The 18,520-nt window shown below is 39.6% G+C and overlaps 2 protein-coding genes across 3 annotated transcripts in view; one reads left to right on the top strand and one right to left on the bottom strand.

Moving 5' to 3' along the window:
- Positions 1-10,563, top strand: part of col11a2 (collagen, type XI, alpha 2) — a 53,992-nt gene extending 43,429 nt beyond the window's left edge. For both annotated transcript variants that reach the window (XM_084739261.1, XM_084739260.1), the window contains exons 45-65: positions 60-167; positions 1,228-1,281; positions 1,384-1,437; positions 1,701-1,754; positions 1,889-1,942; positions 2,053-2,160; positions 2,282-2,335; positions 2,503-2,556; positions 2,653-2,706; positions 4,137-4,190; positions 4,499-4,606; positions 4,758-4,811; positions 5,086-5,247; positions 5,368-5,421; positions 5,562-5,597; positions 5,695-5,748; positions 5,842-6,127; positions 6,362-6,474; positions 6,894-6,962; positions 7,118-7,354; positions 7,803-10,563. In XM_084739261.1, coding sequence (XP_084595387.1) covers positions 60-167; positions 1,228-1,281; positions 1,384-1,437; positions 1,701-1,754; positions 1,889-1,942; positions 2,053-2,160; positions 2,282-2,335; positions 2,503-2,556; positions 2,653-2,706; positions 4,137-4,190; positions 4,499-4,606; positions 4,758-4,811; positions 5,086-5,247; positions 5,368-5,421; positions 5,562-5,597; positions 5,695-5,748; positions 5,842-6,127; positions 6,362-6,474; positions 6,894-6,962; positions 7,118-7,354; positions 7,803-7,949 — 1,968 coding nt within the window. In that variant the 3' untranslated portion in view covers positions 7,950-10,563. The remainder of the gene's footprint in view (positions 1-59; positions 168-1,227; positions 1,282-1,383; positions 1,438-1,700; positions 1,755-1,888; positions 1,943-2,052; positions 2,161-2,281; positions 2,336-2,502; positions 2,557-2,652; positions 2,707-4,136; positions 4,191-4,498; positions 4,607-4,757; positions 4,812-5,085; positions 5,248-5,367; positions 5,422-5,561; positions 5,598-5,694; positions 5,749-5,841; positions 6,128-6,361; positions 6,475-6,893; positions 6,963-7,117; positions 7,355-7,802) is intronic.
- Positions 10,564-12,298: 1,735 nt separating this feature from the next.
- On the bottom strand, positions 12,299-16,787 carry hsd17b8 (hydroxysteroid (17-beta) dehydrogenase 8). The gene is made up of 9 exons (XM_084739257.1): positions 16,640-16,787; positions 15,503-15,705; positions 15,235-15,351; positions 14,823-14,918; positions 14,469-14,554; positions 14,286-14,370; positions 12,893-12,935; positions 12,599-12,673; positions 12,299-12,440 (listed from the first exon to the last, which is right to left on the bottom strand). Exons 1-9 carry the CDS (start codon positions 16,725-16,727, stop codon positions 12,421-12,423), a joined length of 813 nt encoding a protein of 270 aa, XP_084595383.1. The 5' UTR covers positions 16,728-16,787; the 3' UTR covers positions 12,299-12,420.
- Between the last annotated feature and the right edge of the window lie 1,733 nt (positions 16,788-18,520).

The following is an 18,520-nucleotide window of genomic DNA, read 5'->3' as shown; positions in this document are numbered from 1 at the left end:
GTAGATGATGACATTCTTATCTCTTATGTTATTTCTGTTTCTCTTCTTCTGTGGTGCAGGGTGCTGATGGAGAGCTTGGACCAAGGGGCCAGCAGGGGCCTTTTGGAGCTAAAGGTGACGAAGGATCCAGAGGATTCCCAGGAGCCCCAGGACCCATCGGACTGCAGGTAAAATAAAACCTGTGATATTCAGTTCAGAAGTAGATTGACTTAGTTATTAAAGGACCAGTGTGGAGGTTTGATAACATCTAGTGGTGAGCTTGCAAATTGCAGACACCTTGCCTCACATTCCCTTTTCAAGTACGGTGGCCACAAGGCTCACAAAAAAAATCAAAAGGCCATATCTAGAGCCAGTGTTAGGTTTTTCTGATCTGGGCTACTGTAGATATAAATGGCTCATACTAAGGTAACGAAAACAAAGATTCTTATTTTCAGATGATTATACACTGATGAACACATATGTATGGAAATTATATTACATTTCTGCCAAAAGATCCCCACAAATCTCACACACTGGACCTTTATATCTTTATTTTAGACTTTTATGTAAATACTTAAATTAAGTTTTGAGGTACAGTGCTAAGTTGTTAAGCTGAATGAATTGTATTGACGAATCCAGCGACCACTTTGTGTGTTCTACCATCTAGTGGCACTGCCATTACTGTGGTGGCATGTCTTAGTGTCTGTCACTGTCTGTGTCTTCTGGTCATGTCTAGAAAGGAACTTAACATTTGCAACTTGCAAGATTTTCTCTTAGTTTCGGTTAAAATGATCACTCTTGAGAGATCTTCTGTGGGTCTGGTGTTCACTTCTAGACACTGTGTCTGCTGACAGTGACAGCATGGATAATTGACTTGACAACATTAGACAGTGGCCCTCGGTAACTGTTGAAGGTATCTTTTTGGATGGAAATATTAATGTTCATCATGTATGTATATATACATGTATATCTCAGACAGATTTCCTGATGTTTTTTCCCAAAGTTGACATTTGACATTACTACTGGAAAAGCCAAAAACTGCACTGGTTCTTCCCAACTTCCTACACATTATTGTCAAAAGTAACATTACATAAAAAGTACAAGTAAAAGTAGAAAATTGCACATTTCTTATGATAGCTCACATTCAAGCGAGCGTTTACAGGAGAAAGACACCATCACAGCAATGGCAGCTTGTTTTCTTCTGGTACTTTCCTGAATTTGTGTATAACTTTCACCTCTGTCCTGCAGGGATTGCCTGGACCACCAGGTGAGAAGGGAGAGACAGGAGATGTTGGACCTCTGGTGAGTTTAGGAAATACACAACATCAATTGTCCTGACTGCATCATTTTATTGTAATACAATCATAAATGATGATAACAATATGAGCTTCTTTGTGTTTCTAGGGTCCTCCAGGCCCTCCAGGACCTCGTGGCCCTGCTGGACCCAACGGTGCTGACGTGAGTTTACAGCTCTTATTTAGAAAATGACAACAAGTTATAACTCATGTGAGTTACACTCCAAAGAGCTGCTGTAGAGTTGTTACTGTGCTGTCACAACATTGACAGCCAGGTGCAACATGTTAAATGAGCCTTTACCTTTTAATAAGGTAAAGGTTGATTTAACAAGTTATTGTTAGGTTGTTAGATCTTACTTTTTTGCTGATGATTTCATGTGAATTATTCAATCCGTCTGTCTGAATTGTTTTTGTGTGTTTTTTCAGGGTCCTCAAGGTCCTCCTGGTGGTTTGGGTAACCCTGGACCTCTTGGAGAGAAGGTGCAGAGAAAAGAACTGTTGCTAACATTGAAGCAATAATTCTGCATGACTTAATGGTGTCCAAAGAAATGAAAAAAAACAAATTAATTTCAACGTGTCCAGAAAACTATATGTAATACTGTTTTGCTCCTCAGGGAGAGCCTGGTGAGGCTGGACCACCTGGAATCGGAGGCGAGCCAGGAAAGAAGGTGAGTCGATGAGTTCTGAAGACCTTATCAGGAAACTGTCACTACTATTAACTGACTGGTTAATCGTATCCAGGAGTTAACAAAGAGTTATGTGCTCCTGCTGCTGGCAGGGTCCTCGTGGAGAACGTGGAGAGAAGGGAGAGGCTGGACAACCTGGAACTGGTGGACCTCCTGGAGGACGGGGACGACCTGGAGACGATGGACCCAAAGGAAACCCTGTATGCCACCCTCAGTGCAATGCACCCAAACAAACGCTCACACAATGACTCAAAATTCTTCTTTCACCAAGATATATTGGCATAAATTCAGATGCCATTCTCTTGTTGTCTCTAACTTCAGGGTCCTGTTGGTTTCCCTGGTGATCCTGGTCCCCCTGGTGAGGTTGGACCCAGAGTGAGTATCCTTTTCTGAAAAATACATGTCAGCATCTTATTTAAACACCATATCAATATTCTGTCAGATTTCAAAGCTATATTGTATGTGGCCACACAGCTGCCAACAGTTCAGTTCACTGATGTTGTCAAGGAGAAAATCCCTAACCCTGATCTGCTTTACTTCAGGGTCAAGATGGTGCCAAGGGAGAGAGAGGAGAAGATGGCGAAGCAGGAGAATCTGTAAGTCAAAAGACGCCATGATGCAGATATGTGAGTGAAATGTTATAAAAAAGTATCTTAGTGTTCTCAATCTGCTCTCTCGGCATCCTGTTGCAGGGTTCCCCTGGACCCCCTGGTGAGAATGGACCTCCCGGCCCCCCAGGAAAGAGGGTAAGGTCATGGTCATCGGACAGGCTCCGCCCAGTTGCATAAACCACCTTGAAGTTCAAAGTGTCTAACTTAAGTTTGTCCCTTAAGTAAATATTTCCCTATTTCCATTTTTATGTAATGCTCGTAAGTGTTTAGACGAAGGCAGTTACTGTTGTGATACAGTACATGTGCACCTCAGTTACCATGGTTACACTTACTCATATCATTCTTTTTTATTATTGTCATTATTATTGTTATTTTTGGGGGGTGCTTTTTGCCTTTATTATTTGATAGGGCCGGCTGAAGATATGACATGAAAGGGGTAGAGGGAGAAGGGATGGCATGCAGTAAATGGTCCGCAGGCGGGAGCTTAACCAGCTGCAGAGGACTAACAGCCTCAGTATATACTCTACCAGCTGAGTTACAGGGGCGCCCCACTCATAATGTTCTTTAATGTTACAAGACTGCATCAAGTGTTAGTTAGCTTTTCCAAAATGGACAACAAAGATAATACAAAGAGGAAAATGAAAGCCAAACTGGGCAGAAGATCAGAATGTTGTTCTCCTCATAGAATCAAAGATGTACAAGCACATAATCCAAAGTAAATTTATCCCAAACATGACAAATACACACAAGCGACACTGCTGTTGGTAGAGCATGTGCCACATGTACCAAGTCAAGTCTTATGTTACAAAAATGATTTCAGTTTTTAAGGACTGTTATGGATCTGAGGAAAATGGTTGCTAAGGACTCTCTGGCCTAAATGGTTTTATGCAACTGGGCACTGGTCCTTCCAGACAGTGTTTGCATGAGAAGAGTACATCGATAAACATGAACACATTCCTCCATCATGCATCCATTCTGTGTCTTTCTTCCGGTGTCACCAAGTCAACCTTTGTTGTGTTCTTTGAGAGGTTAAAGGAGAAGAAAGAGTTTACTAACAAGTACTTGGTTGTGCATCAGAGTAAATGGCCTTTGTTTGATATAGAGGTCAAAGACATAATCTAGTGATTATATTTATTACCAGGGCTGCCACGATATCAAACTTTATCATATCTACAGAAAATGTGAAAAAAAAAAAAAATAATAATAATGCTACTAATCAAAGTTCTACTTTTCTTGACCTAAGCTTTAATGTTGTTTATTGTTTGGTTTGTCTCTTTGTTGGAAATTTAATTGGACTCAAAATATGAGGGTGGAAAGATGAAGAAAGAACAAAAGGAAATGAAAATGACTTAAGAGCATACAATATATTTAAGAGGCACTGAATTATTTATACATTATCATATGTGTATTATTAACATGATGTCAGTATTTCATTTTTGTCAGCACCAGTGTATCACATCACCCCTGTTTCTTACTATAGATTTGATGAAATTATGGACTTTGAAATTACAGAATATATTTTGTTTTTTATTTGTTAAAACACTGTTATATGTTTTATTTGCCAGGGTCCTGCTGGAACAAGAGGACCGGAGGGACGTCAGGGAGAAAAGGGAACTAAGGTGAGTCTTTTTGGTAGATTTTATTAACGACTTTTGGTTCTGCATAGATAATGTTTAGCTGTAACTCAACAATACAAAAATTTATGATAATACCAAAGTTGACCTCAGGCTGCTCTCTCTCACTTCCTGGTGGTGATAATGTCCATCAGTGATCCCAGGTTAAATCACTAGTGCTGCTTTTATTCTGAAAAATATTTGCAAATCTCCTCTCATGTCACTTTCTTTTGTTAGACCAATTTAATACATAGTTTATGCTGTTACATGACTTTAACATTGTTAATCGTGATTCTTGTCATCATCATTTACAGGGAGACCCAGGTGCCGTCGGCCCCCCAGGAAAAACTGGCCCCGTGGGCCCCCAGGGCACACCCGGAAAACCAGGAACAGAAGGTCTCAGGGGACTCCCAGGATCAGTGGTTAGTAAAGATTTTGATTTATTTTTGTATTTGTTAATGCGACCACTGGACAATACATTATTTCATGTGTAACAAGTTGTGTGTATGTTGTTTGATGTAAGGTGTGTTGGATTACCATCACCTGCTGAATCTGTTTCTAACTGTGTTTCAGGGTGAGCAAGGATCTCCAGGACCTGCTGGACAGAAAGGACCACCCGGACCTCTTGTAAGATAATATCTTTTTATTTTCCTGTATACACCTGCTCTGCACATTGACACGCAGTACATTCAGTCAAATACTTTGTTAGTTTTGATCAAACAGAAATCTTTTTCTCCTACTACTCCAACTCTTGTCATTCATTTCTCCAACATTCCTCTCCCTGTCCTCTATCTCTCACATTTTCTCTCTTTATCAACTGTTTTTCTTGTTTGTTATCTCCTCCATCGTCTCCTCATGGTCTTTCTCCTCTGCTCTTTTATCACTTCTTCTCCCCCTGCAGGGACCTCCTGGTTTGCCTGGTCTGCGTGGAGACCCCGGTGCCAAGGGAGAGAAGGGACACCCAGGTCTTATTGGTCTCATTGGACCCCCAGGAGAGCAGGGAGAGAAAGGAGACAGAGGTCTGCCCGGACCTCAGGGATCCTCTGGACCAAAAGGAGAGAATGTAAGTCTGAAATCTTTCACATGCGTCAGAGAGGAGCAGCTCAGCCGCCATTATTCACAGTCATGATAATAATGTATGAAAACTAGTCTCATGTTAGACATATCTCGTGTTTTATTACAGGGAATGCCTGGAGGCACCGGACCCATCGGCCCTGCTGGTCCTCCTGGGCTGCCTGTGAGTGCTGCTTTGTCATTTATATCTTCTTCCTCTTGCATCAGTTCCCCACATGTTATTAAGTACCATAGAAATTAGTGACAGCAGTAAATCTGAAGGATGATCACCATCATTAAACTCAAGCCTCATATCTTTTACAGGGTCCTCAAGGTATCAAAGGAGCTAAGGGTTCTGCTGTGAGTATACTGTTCGTACCACAAAAAATTGTTCATCTTAAAGTACATTGACCTGAATCTGATGTAGTAATTCTTCTTAAATCTCTGTTGTGTGTAGGGAGGAGCTGGTCCAAAGGGAGAAAAGGGTGTTCAAGGACCTCCTGGACCTCCTGTAAGTACTTCATCTTTCGTCATTATTCTCTGCTCGCTTGTTGCATCTCACTGTTTGTCAGTTAGTTGATGAAAATGTAATCTTTCTTCCCAGGGCCCACCAGGCGAGGTTATTCAGCCCCTACCCATCCAGAGGAGTCCCAAGTCCAAGCGTTCCATCGACGCCAGCCAGCTGCTCCCCGAGACCGACGCCGACATGCCTGCATCTGACGCCACTGGCACTGAGTTCCTGATGGGCAGTGAAGGCATGGAGGAGATCTTCGGCTCTCTCAACTCACTCCGACAGGAGATCGAGACCATGCGTTTCCCTCTGGGCACCCAGGACAGCCCCGCCCGCACCTGCCAAGACCTTCACCTCAGCCAGCCAGACCTCAAAGACGGTAAGAAAATTAACCAAAAAAAATAACCTGCCACCCGATCAGAGTAAATAACCATCCATCAGGATTTGGTCTTGATGGAGTGATCATTGACATTTCAATGTGAGGATGATGAACAATATTTTTTTCATTGAATAATTAATGTATGACAAACTGCACACATCACATTTAAATATAACAACTAAGAACTAAAGATGTTTTTTCCACTTTTCTTTGTCTTTCTGTTGCCGTCTGCAGGAGAGTACTGGATTGACCCCAACCAGGGCTGCTCCAGAGACTCCTTCAAGGTCTTCTGTAACTTCACTAACGGAGCAGAGACGTGCCTGTACCCCAGCAAGAGCATCAACACGGTCAGTCCACCAAATCAGCAATACTGTAAAACCTCTTTAGAGTTCGGTGAAATAAAATCTCTCCACACTAACTCCTTGTAAGAGATACGAATGATGCATTTAGGTGTGAAGAAAAGGTGGGAGGACTAATCCATATTGGTGAAGGATTGCAGTCTTTGATTGCCTACTTTTGAGAAACTAATACCCCAATTTTGTCTATGCAATAATTAAGAGGCTGTTTTCTCACATTTAATAATAAATAATACTAGTAAGATCTCAGTGTGGTAATGGTTCAGAAATACTTAGTTCAGATTGGTGTAAAATGGTCTAACTTTCTTACACAAGCTGTATTTATTTATTTGTGCAAAACTTAACGTCGAACTAAATCAAATTAAACGGTTCTGACTCTAATATAATGATGTGGACAATTCTGGTGGCAGGTGGAGATGAGCTCCTGGGACAAAGAGACTCCAGGATCCTGGTACAGTCGGTTCGCCACTGGTAGTAAGGTTAGTAACCCTCTGTGACATGAAGGCTGGTTGTTTTGTCTTTAGTTAATAGTTTAGTTCTTAACTTAATTACCCTCCATTCTGTTGTCATCCCTTCCTCTTTGTATGCATCCTCTCTCTCTGTTATCTCCTCTTCACACTCCTCGTCCTCCCAGTTCTCCTATGTGGACTCTAACGGCGAGCCCGTCGGCGTGGTCCAGCTGGGCTTCCTGCGTCTCCTGAGCGTCCAGGCCCGCCAGAACCTCACCTACCACTGCCACCGCTCGGTGGCCTGGGCCGACCGAAGCGCCAAGAACAGCTACAACAGGGCACTGCAATTCAAGGGTGCCAACGACGAGGAGCTGAGCTACGAGACCAACCCTTACATCAAAGCCTTGGTCGATGGCTGCTCTGTGAGTTTGAATATTGACCCTTATAGAAATAATAATAAAATAATAAACCCATCAAACATCTAACCAGTGAAGGCAAGGCAAGTTTATTTATATAGTACTGTTCAGATACAGGGAAATTCAAAGTGCTTTGCTTTATCATCTTGTTGTGCTGCAATGATATAATGGTTTTTCAAAAGGAGATAAATAATTTAAATTTAATGGGAATTATTTATGATAATTAGTTGTGATCTTCAAGCACCGTGTATCTTTATCTAAAGAATAACTCTTTATCTGAAGAATTATAACTCTCTTTCCATTGTGTTTATAATTTATCAAGTTATGATATAGAGTTTAGAAATATGAACATGATTAAAGTTATTCAGGCTTATTGTCACACAACCATAGACAAACAATCTTTGTTCACAATCATGCCACTTTCTGACGGGCGTCTCTCTGTTTGTCCCTGCAGTATCGTAAGGGCTTTGACAGGACAGTCCTGGAGATCAACACGCCACAGGTGGAGCATCTTCCTCTGCTGGATATCAAGGTGTCAGACTTTGGGGAGAGCAACCAGCAGTTTGGCTTTGAAGTGGGACCTGTCTGTTTCCAAGGCTAAAAACACACACTCACACGCATCATGCAGAGAACAACACATGCAAATACTCACACACACACACATGCACTTAGAGACACACTTAAATATAACAAACATACATGCCCAGTAATTTGTAAATTAACTTGTAAATGATATGAAACACACACGCATACCCACAGACACACACACACATGCTGATGCTGTTGTGAGACGAACACGCACTCACACTCAAGTACGTGCCTCGGGAAAGCAACATCCTCCCAACTATTAATGGACGTCTAAACAAGTAAAGAGGAGAGAAATTTAAAATAAAAAAACTCGCGGAGAGGAGACCATCGTTTGGGCGCACGACCGCGAGAAAAGAAGAAAAAACCAGGAGAGAGTGTTCTTCGGGATAAAACAGTGTTTTCTTTACCAGCAGCGAAAGGGGCCGGCCTGAGAAAGAGAGCAAGCCAGCGACTTGAGGCCTGGAGCCCCCCGTCTCCGATCCCCCTCTAACTCTTCTCTCCTCCCCGCTGTCTCTCTTTTTTTTTTTTCCACTTATCTCACCTGCTCTACCTCCCCCCTCCTCCACCTCCTACTCCTAAAAAAAAGGGTCACACTCGGACATTATTTCCATTTTTTTAATCCAGCGTTTACACTGTGAGCAACGTGGTTGACGGTCACTCTTATGACTGACAACAGGTGCAAGAATCACAGCTTTGGTATTTGTTGGGCATTTATTCATTTAGTGATTCAGATAAAACAGAGAATTAAAGTCAACTTTTTATCTGTTTTGCACTTGCCAGCCAGAACTCCTCATGAGCCAAAATCGAAACGGCAGACACCAGAAAATGACGGCCAGTGTTTGCAAATGTTTGTCTAGTTTTGCAAAAAAAATGAATGAACGTCCAAGAGACTCGTCAGTCATGTTGCTCACATTGAAAACTCTCAGCTCTTATGTTATTTTATCAAAAGGAACCAAAGAATTAAAGCCACCAGTTTCCACCCAGAATAAAAAAGAGGGAACTGACCAAAATGATACCAGCTGGGTCTTGTCTGTTAGATCGATCTTTTTTTGTTGTTGTTGTGTTTAAGCTGCCACCAAGTGAATTTTCTACTCTTTGTAATATTCTCTTCATGACACCCTGTAGTTTTATTAAAACAATCTTAAAATGTGATTCACAGCTCAAAGTGATGATTGAAAAATCTTTCTGGTGTTATGCAGTGAGGTTCACGGAGGCCAGTGTGACGTAAGATTGATTCTTTTTTTAAACCTGACGATCTTTCCTCAGCCCTGAGAGCAGCACAAACTCTCTTTGAATTGTTCATTTGTTCACGTTGGACAACAGTGACAGTGAATTTAAAAGCCATTGTTTTTATAAACTAAACTTGATGCTATTATATTTGCATGTTAAGGGCTGATTCTGCTTCTTAAAATCATGGATCAGGCTACCAGGGTCACTACCACACACCAGTCCAGTATTTGCTGAGTCACCTTCTGGGTACTTTGATTATTATTTTCCATCCAGAACGCATTTTCTGATTTTGCATCTGAGCACAGGACATCATCAGGGTTTAAATATGTATATGAGATTCAAAGTTCCCTTCTTCTTTTTTCCTACAGCAGTGAATAAAATGCATGCTTTACTTAAAGAAACTGTGTGGCAAGGTGCTAATTATACCAAAGCATAAAAGTTTTAGTATTCACTTTGAGTCCTTCATTTTCTTTAGTCTCTTTTTACAATTTCGTAAGGCTTTTACTGGGGAAAATGTGCATTACATTCCATTTGTACAGAAATAGTGATATTCTATTGTATTTATTTAAAACAAACAGGGTGCTTTAAGATTTAAAAAAAACAAGGACCACCAAATATTCCAGTCAAATGTGGTATATTTCATTTGTATTTATTTCCTGTAGCTGACACTTGAAGGTCAAGTGAAGCGAGTGACTTACATGTTAAACTCACTGCCAGCCTGAGTTATGGTGCTTCTGTTCACGCCCTGTCCAAACTCCTTTTGTAGAACCAAAGAATCTGTGGCCATATTTTATTGTAATATCCCTTTTTAGTGTTTTCATCAACTGTACTGTGCTGTTAAATTTTGCTTCCACTGTAATGATTAAATGGTGACTCTCCAGTTCTGTCACATTTCCTTGTCGTTGCTACTGTTTGAGTTGGCGCATCATATTGGTTTCAGGCTTCACTGGGCTTTGAAATGCATCACAGAAATTCAGTTTACTGAGTCAAAGATTGACACACAATCTGCTGATCTTTTAAATTTCTGTCTGAGTCTGCAGCGGGCAGGAGAAAGGTTGTGAGAGGGAGGGGACAGCTCAGTCATCTGCCATGGGTGGCTGTGGGGTGATATCATACTAGGGTTCTTGTTTTGTTTGTTTTTTTTTATTTGCATTTTTTTAAATATAGCAGGAAAATGGGGATGGCCAAAACTTTAAAAACTTTAAAAATCTGACCGTAAAATTCTCCATAAGAGAGAATGACCTCAAATATTTGTTTGTTTTTATTGTGTTGAAGAAAAACATTTCAACTTTTAAAAAAAATATGGTGCTGAAAAGAGAAAAAAGTATTATTTTATAATGTGTGTAAGTAATTTTTTTAAATTCTTGTTTCTGTAATATATAATCTTTTTAAAAAGAGCTGCTTGACTCTTGTTTTTCTTCCAAACCTCTTGTCATCAGTAGTTCTTCTTGCCTGCTAATGGCCACAGGACATCGCTGTTTTGTAGGCAGAGTTTTGTGTCACCTTGGTAAGAGACAGACAAACAGTTGTGACCTTTTTTTAGGTGTTTTGTATTTTTCTTTCAATTTTATTATATATGTAAACTATGTGGTTTCCTTTGTGAATCATGCTTCTGTTTTATTTGAAAATACAGCTTTTACCAGATTTAAAGCCCGTTTTAAATCTACGGAGCCCTACAGGCATTTCAGTTTGATATTTTGATAAGGGTTTTAATGCAGTTGTGCATCGATTTTGGACTGAAACACGGAGGTGTAACTCGGGTTTTGTCCGTTTCTGCTGTTTACTCCAATTTGTGCGCGTGACAGGCTAATTTATTTAAAAGGACTTACCATTCTTCTTCTTATTATTATTATTATTATTATTAGTAGTAGTAGTAGTAGTAGTAGTAGTATTACCGTTTTGCAATTAAACGTGATTATATTATAAAAGATAAGATTATAAAATTATATTTTTTAATTGGCTCATAAACCCTGTTATTGTTGTTACCACACGGCAAAACAGCGACATCTTGTGGCCATTTGAAGCTCCTTCTCATAGATTAAGTACAGTATGTCACCTCCTTTGTGGAGTTCTCATTGATGGTGATGTTGAAATGAGTAATTCATCATTAATTCATGTATATAATGAGAAATATAGAATATATTTAAAACACCAGGCTGTAAATCATTAAGATGTACAACCAGCGTGGACATAAAGTTTGGTAAATCATTCAGACTGTGACTTAAAATTTGCAGTTTTAAACTTTGTGCACTGCAGGTAATTATCTTATCAAAATACCTCCAAATCTATTTTCATTCATTATTCAAAGAAAAAAAAAAAAATACAGATTGTGGGAGTGATGGATCTGCTCTCCTTCATCTCTGCAGGGTCTTTTTAAACTAAACCTATATATAAATATTACAACAAACTAAACTGTTGTTTCACTTCATGGCTCATGTACTGTTGTATAATCTTTGGGATTGTGGGCTCCATTTTCCAAAACCTGATTTGCATGTTAAGCTGTGTTGTAAGAACCAGCATCCACAAACCTACAGCTCATTGTGAAAACAGAAATGTCTGTGGTTATGACTTTGAAATCTGATTCGTTTTTTTGAAAAAGCACTGAGCAGCAGTGAGAGCAGGAAACTTCAGCAGAGTCTGCATGAAGACAGAAAGAGTTGTTGGTGACTTGCTGATTTTAAAAGCCAACAAATTAAGTTTAAAATGTGAAAGGTTTTTCAAACATATCAGCAGTCAGATGAGCTCAGTGGTTCAGTGGGTTAAGCTCCTGTAGTACAGAGCAGGAGGTCAGTGGTTCAAACCCGGTTCAACCCTTTAACTTCCACAAGAGTTTTAAAAGACAACTTTTAGAGGAGTTGCATAAAGGCTCTCAGGGAGTGCAGCTGATGTAAAGAGGCTCGGGTGGCGTGACAGCGTTGTCAACATGAACCTCTAAACTGTCTACAAAGCTGGAGAACCTGGTTCAAATACCACCTGTCCTCCTAACAAGATCAGGATGAGATGGGAAAGAAAGTGGTCTTATCATGTGGAGCTTTATGGACAAGTTAAATAGTTTTCATTTTATAAAATACAACATTCTGTACAGAAATATAAACAGTTGTTTATTGACAAAAATTGGCTTTACATTGTTAACAATCAGATTTATGAAACATGATCATGACTGCAGAGCTGATAAAAGCAGAATCATTTTAACAATTAAATGAACTATGAAGGAACTGGCCTCCCATTGGTCTTCAGTGTGATGGACGGTCGATTTAACCAATGAAAAGTCCCCCTGACAAAAACAGAGACACTGAAGTTTGACCCTTATAGAATATTTGTATATTGGTTAATAAAAGTTTAGCTGGGGAACCTGTTACTTTTAAAAGCAACAGAAGAAAATACATAAAATGAAAACTGTTTTATAAGAGAAGCTGTAAGAGAACTGAATACCTGTCACTTCGATGCTGGCTCCTGTGATGTATCGAGAGTCATCTGAGGCTAGAAAGGCACAGACATCAGCAACCTCTGGAGGACGAGAGCGAGAGGACAAAAAGAAGGACAAGTGTGAGGAAGTCTTGGAACCTGAGGGTTCAAAACATACATGTGGACTGGGTACGATACACATCCATCCCCTTTAATTTTACTGTACAGGACAAAAAGTGAAGGGAGATGACAAGGATCAAATGTGTGGAGAAGTAATGAAGAGAGGAAGGAATATTTTTTATAACTTTTAACTTCTCTGACCTGCAGGTTCTCCCATTCTTCCCAAAGGCACCAAGGACTTCATCTGAAATACAAAAAAACACAACACAGACCAGAATGAATGAAGACTGCGCTGGTATCATGCTGTTTCCTTGGAGGAGAGCAGAGAGTCAGTTGGAGTTTATATTAAAAGGGTCAGTTCAACCCACCCACCCCCCAAAAAAACATTTATCCACTAACATCTGGTAATATTTAGTTTTTTTTCTGTGCATAAATCTGCAGCTGCTCCAAAACAACGTAGTTTCATCTGTGCTTCTCAGAGTTTCCTTAAAACACGAAGATTTTAAAAATTCGTGAGCATCTTGTGTTTCCAGAAATGTCAGTGAAATGTAGATCAACATGTTTTGATTTTATAACAACAATTTCTATTCAAGTGTTTTTGGATGAATTATTTTATTGTGGCATGAAAAATATGTTAAGTTTGAAGCATCAACATATGTTTTTTTTCTGCTTAAGTATCTTGACATGACTTTCTGCCTTTACTGTACTGTGGATTTTTACCCGTCCTACCAATGATGTGATAGTTCAGGTTAAATGTTTAGCGTTCTTCCCAGGAACAAAACAGTGTTGTTATTTTTAATTTCTGGATCATTACCAGGATCATATTTATGTCGCAATATGAAAATTTCAAAGGCAACAGTTTCATTCCCACATTATGAGTAATAACTTTGGCAAAATTAATTAAACATTAAAAAATAAATTAAGAAAAAAATCCAACATGAAATAAAACAAGATCATGTTTATATTTTACTTTCATGATGGTTATTATATAGATCTCTGTGATGACAAATAAAAACACACACTATTGTGCTTATAAACCACAGGGTCTTCAACATGTCCAGAAAAATTAATAAAACTAAAACGAGACATCATCTGCTCTTGGCAGTTGAGCTGCTGTTTTCATATCTGAACATCTGCAAGTAACAGACAATATGTTTTCTTTGAAAAAGATTCAAGCTCTCAGAGCGTCATGACAGAGAGCGATGGGTTTATAGAGGGTGAAAGTCATGCATGTGACTGTCAATATGTGTCACAGCCTCTAACACACCTTCATATAATTTCTTGTAATCTATTCTTTCTAATCCGACCTTGTGCCAAAGTGCACCACAGGTGTGCAAAGGGAACGTAGCCACAAAATGACCCAAAGTGCATTTGGCACGTTCCAGACGCACTGGGCAGGGTGCATTTGGACTAAAACAAACACACTGTGCAGAGATAATCGACAGGTGCTGATTGTGATTGTGAGGACAGACAGGATGGACATCTACAATGTCTGAAACATGATGCATCATTAATAACATGTTGAATATAAAACCACAAATCATATCCAGCCTGTATGTATAAATCTGTCTGTACTTGTGTGTGTGTGCTGTACCTTGCTAATAACCTTCTCTGGAACTTTATCCGTCATCGGAGTCGATATGAAACCTGGCAGCACACAATTACACCGGATCCCAAACCTGGAGGAGACGGAAAGGAATTCTTTTTTCCAAAACACCTAAAGTTGAATCCGCTCTGTGTGTCACGGTGTGTTACTGGTGCATCAGGCTCCTCTCACCTGCTGAGCTCTTTGGCTGCGGTCCTGGTCAAACCCTCCACTCCAGCTTTAGAGGAGGCGTAATTTGCCTGTCCGATGTTTCCCACCTGCAAACATTAACCACGGAGACACACGGATGCGGTGCATTAGGTGCTGTGTCACTGTATGTTCAAACCCAGCAAATACTTTCACAGAGGACTGAACAAGTCATTTAACAGGTCCTGAAATTTTTGGCTTTCATGGCATTTATATTGTGTTTTAGAATAAAATTAAGTTCTTGATGGATTTCTGCAAGTTTATTCTGGTATCTTATATTTAAAGCTTCAGCTAAATATAAAAACTACACAATGCCTGCCGCGTCTGCTGGTATCTCACCTTTCCCACGATACTGCCCACAGTGACGATGGATCCTTTGGGAGCTCCGCAGGCCACCAGAGCCTGAGCGACAGCCTGAGTGATCAAGAACGAACCCTGGAAGAGACGCAGAGAGAAAGATGACTACATGCTAATATGATGATAAAATAAGTTCCAAATATTAAAAAAAGTAAGGCTCATGCTGTATGTGGCACTTTATACGTGTCTTTAGTTTAGAGTGAGTGAGATGTTTTTGTCTAATGATGAACAAACTTTTTTTTAAGTTAAAGTAATGTCAGACAGTTGCTGACTGCTGCAGACTGCTGCAGCATCAGTTACCATAGCGATCTACCCCAGTTAAAAGAAAACCTGCTTTGTGATATTGGAAAACCAGAGCTGAGCCTAAACATAACCTCGTATCACGGCAGCGTACCTTCAGGTTGACCTGGATGACTCTGTCAAAGTGATCCTCCTCCATGTTGAGCAAAAAGTCGTCCTGGGTGATGCCTGCTGCGTTCACACACACTGAGGGAGGCTGAAAGTATCGAGTCTGCAGTGAAAGAGAGGAGGATATCACCTGTTAGTAGAGGAAAGAGGGAAAAAGAAAACACACCAGCTCCCTGCAGCGTTCTAACACACAGTCATGGGAGCAAAATGTACAGACAGAGTGTGCTGAGGTGTTTCTCTGCCTGCACACACACCTGTACACTTGTGACCAGTTTCTTCACGCTCTCTTTTGACGACACGTCCACCACAGCCGCCATGTGACCCTGTCCTTTGAGGTCACTCGAAAGGCTCCCCAGAGTCTCGTTGGCCGACTCCTCGCTTATGTCAGCGACCACCACGGAGGCGCCCTCAGAGGCGAAGCGCTGACACACCGCCCGTCCAATCCCACTGCCTCCTCCTGGGTGACATGAAGCAGCAGCATGAAGTCAGACTGACACCGGAGCAAAACAAAACACTGCAGCTTGTCTCATGAATTTATGATGTGTTCATGGTTTCAGAGGGAAGAGTTCCTCTTTAGATATATCTGACAGGAAGAAGGTCAGACAAGCTAATAATCAGGACAGGTGATGAACCTGAAATATTTTTTCCCATTTGAGTTTGACACTTTCAGACCTCCATGTACCATTAACATCATTTTCCACTAAAAAATAATATGCACTCAAATCACATTTCTTTGTTACAGTCTTGCATATCCACTGATTATCCACCATTTACTTACCTATAGTTCAGTATAATATATCTGCATTGTTAATGTGTAAACATTCACTGCAAACTGAACTTCCTGTAACAACAATTCAAGTGAATGAACCTTTTCTATCTTCTAAAGCTCGTTAGCTTTCTCTGGCTGGTGATGATAACTTCAGAGGAAAATTCAACTTTATCTATTAGAGCTGATTTGATTATAGACAATGTATTAGTCAGTTGAAAGAATATTAATCACCAACTATGTATATACACATTTATCACAATTTTTAGTAGAAATAGACACAACGATTAATCCACACAATATTCAGAACTGACAGCTACATCGTAACAGAATTCATCATTGCAGCTCAAATTAATATTATGTATGATTCAGAGCCAAAGAGAAAAAAACATAACCCACCTAACGTAACTTATTTTACCAAACTTCCACAAAGTTTCTGAAGAGTTAGTTAACATTTACAAATCAGTTGCACTTTGCTAACATCAGTTACTTTAAATAGGAAAACTGACAGAAATTGACGACAAACCTTACAGCGTTAATAACAACATGCAAAGAACTGCATGACGCTTTAAACGTGTTTATCTACCTAAACACAATAAATGATACATGGTAAAACATAAATTACCAGTGACCAGTGTCAACCTTGATATGAGCCTTGTGGCAGCCGCCATGTTTTTTCTCTCCCGTGTTGATGTAGTTTTGGGTTTGTCCATTAGATGGCGCCAAGAGACCACAGACGGTGTGTTTCCATGGATGCACCCGAGGAAAAAAAAAGCAGAAGACTAATTTTACAATTCTAGTGGTTTAATGAAGACTTAGTCGTTAATTTATGGGTGTTAGTAAACGTAAAGAATGTTATCTCATGTCTGACTATGGCTGTTAACTTTTATTTTGAAGTATTCACCGGAAGTAGCAGTTGCTGGACTTAGCAGTTGTTCGATTAATTAATTTCACCCTGAATTTTGTCATTTTCTTTTATATAGATGCATCCAAGCAAAACGACAGAAGCTGGAAAATGATTAACTTTGTAACTCTATTAATCTAGATTGTGTCAATATCCGTAAATTCTGGGTTTAGGCTGCGGAAATTTAGCGTCAGTTTATTGCCTCTCAATGTCAAACTTAACTCGCATGAGAGGTACAAGAGAGTAAATCAAAACCAAACAATAAGCATATGACAACAAAAAACGCACAGCAAAGCCGCTGCTGTAAGTTAGAAGCTATAAAAAGTCTCCACAGGAAAGAGAAAACACTATAGTGTTTGTTAAATAACCTACCATGTTCACAGTTTTGACAAAGTCAACATTGTTTGCAATACAGTCACGACTTCGCTGCCCTCTAGTGGTCACATGTAGTAACTACAACTGCGTTTGTCAAGGTAGAAAGAATTACACAGTATTAGTACTTTTTAACATTTTCAAAATAAAACTTTTACTGTAAACAGACATTAGATTACGCTTTGTGCCCTTAAGTAATGATTTAGTATACAAATAGATATATATTTTGTTTTCATTGTGTTTTTTTCCTTTTTGTTCTTTCTTTTTTACTCAATACACTATTTTACTTTTGCAGTCGGTCACTTTAGCTAAGTAACATATAAAAACTTAATATTGATTTCTTCCTCATGTTGAGAGTATTTTTTCTACTCTTTCGAGACTCTTATGATAGCATTGGAGGTAACAAACTGTGAGTCCGCCACAGGAAAGGAGACGGACACATTACACGGTAGTACTTCCAGTGAGCATTTTCAAAATAAAACTGACAGGAGACTAACGAGTTTGCTCTTCGTGGCCGCGATTTAATATTTCCACAGCTGTTATGTTAATGTTTTATCAAGTAACATACCACAGTATAGCCAAGTAGATAAATACAGAAAAGCTGAAAAACTCTGTCTTCATCTTCGAGACTAATTAGCTGACTTGTAGGTTTGCTCTCTCACGAGTAAAATGTAATGATAACATGAACAAATTTCAATATGACATAATGTGCACCTACTTGTAAGTGCACAACACAGCCACACTCGGATGTAAACGTTTTATTGTGAAAGTGCACACCGGAAATAATGCTATGTAATTGTGTTCGCATTGACGCTAGTGGAGCAGAGTAGTAGTTACAGTTTCTGACCACTAGAGGGCATTAAAGCTGCGATTACAGTATAAATAATTATCAAAATCATCAACAAACGTTTTGTTTTATCTGCTAATAATGTTATAGTGTGTTATTTTAAAGGACGGATGTGTAGTGAACTTATAAACCTTCTTATAGAACAAATTTAAAGTTATATACTGACGCTTATCTGTCCAGCCAGAGGGTGACTGTTCAGTTTCGGTTCTCCTCCTACATCCTGAGAATGGTAGATGTATCTGTGCTGGACACGGAGTAAATGAGATCAGTAATTCATTTCGAGCAATTAAAAGTACTTTACCGAAATTGCTGATTTTACTACGTTAATTGCATGTTTGTTATTGTGTTGTTGATTTAATTAGTTGATCTAAATGGGAAAACAG

Source organism: Lutjanus erythropterus, chromosome 16 (assembly GCF_056507025.1).
Source record: "Lutjanus erythropterus isolate fLutEry1 chromosome 16, fLutEry1.hap2, whole genome shotgun sequence".
NCBI classification, from domain to species: Eukaryota; Metazoa; Chordata; class Actinopteri; order Lutjaniformes; family Lutjanidae; genus Lutjanus; species Lutjanus erythropterus.
Note: the sequence above shows the minus strand (reverse complement) of the source record. Positions and strands in the feature narration are given on the sequence as shown.

Coding starts and splice junctions, on each gene's coding strand:
- hsd17b8 (XM_084739257.1), bottom strand. CDS start 16,727: ATGGACAAACCCAAAACTACATCAACACGGGAGAGAAAAAACATGGCG. Junction 15,706..16,639: donor AAGGTTGACACTGGTCACTG/GTAATTTATGTT, acceptor CATGTCACCCAG/GAGGAGGCAGTGGGATTGGA. Junction 12,674..12,892: donor AAGAATGGGAGAACCTGCAG/GTCAGAGAAGTT, acceptor CTCGTCCTCCAG/AGGTTGCTGATGTCTGTGCC.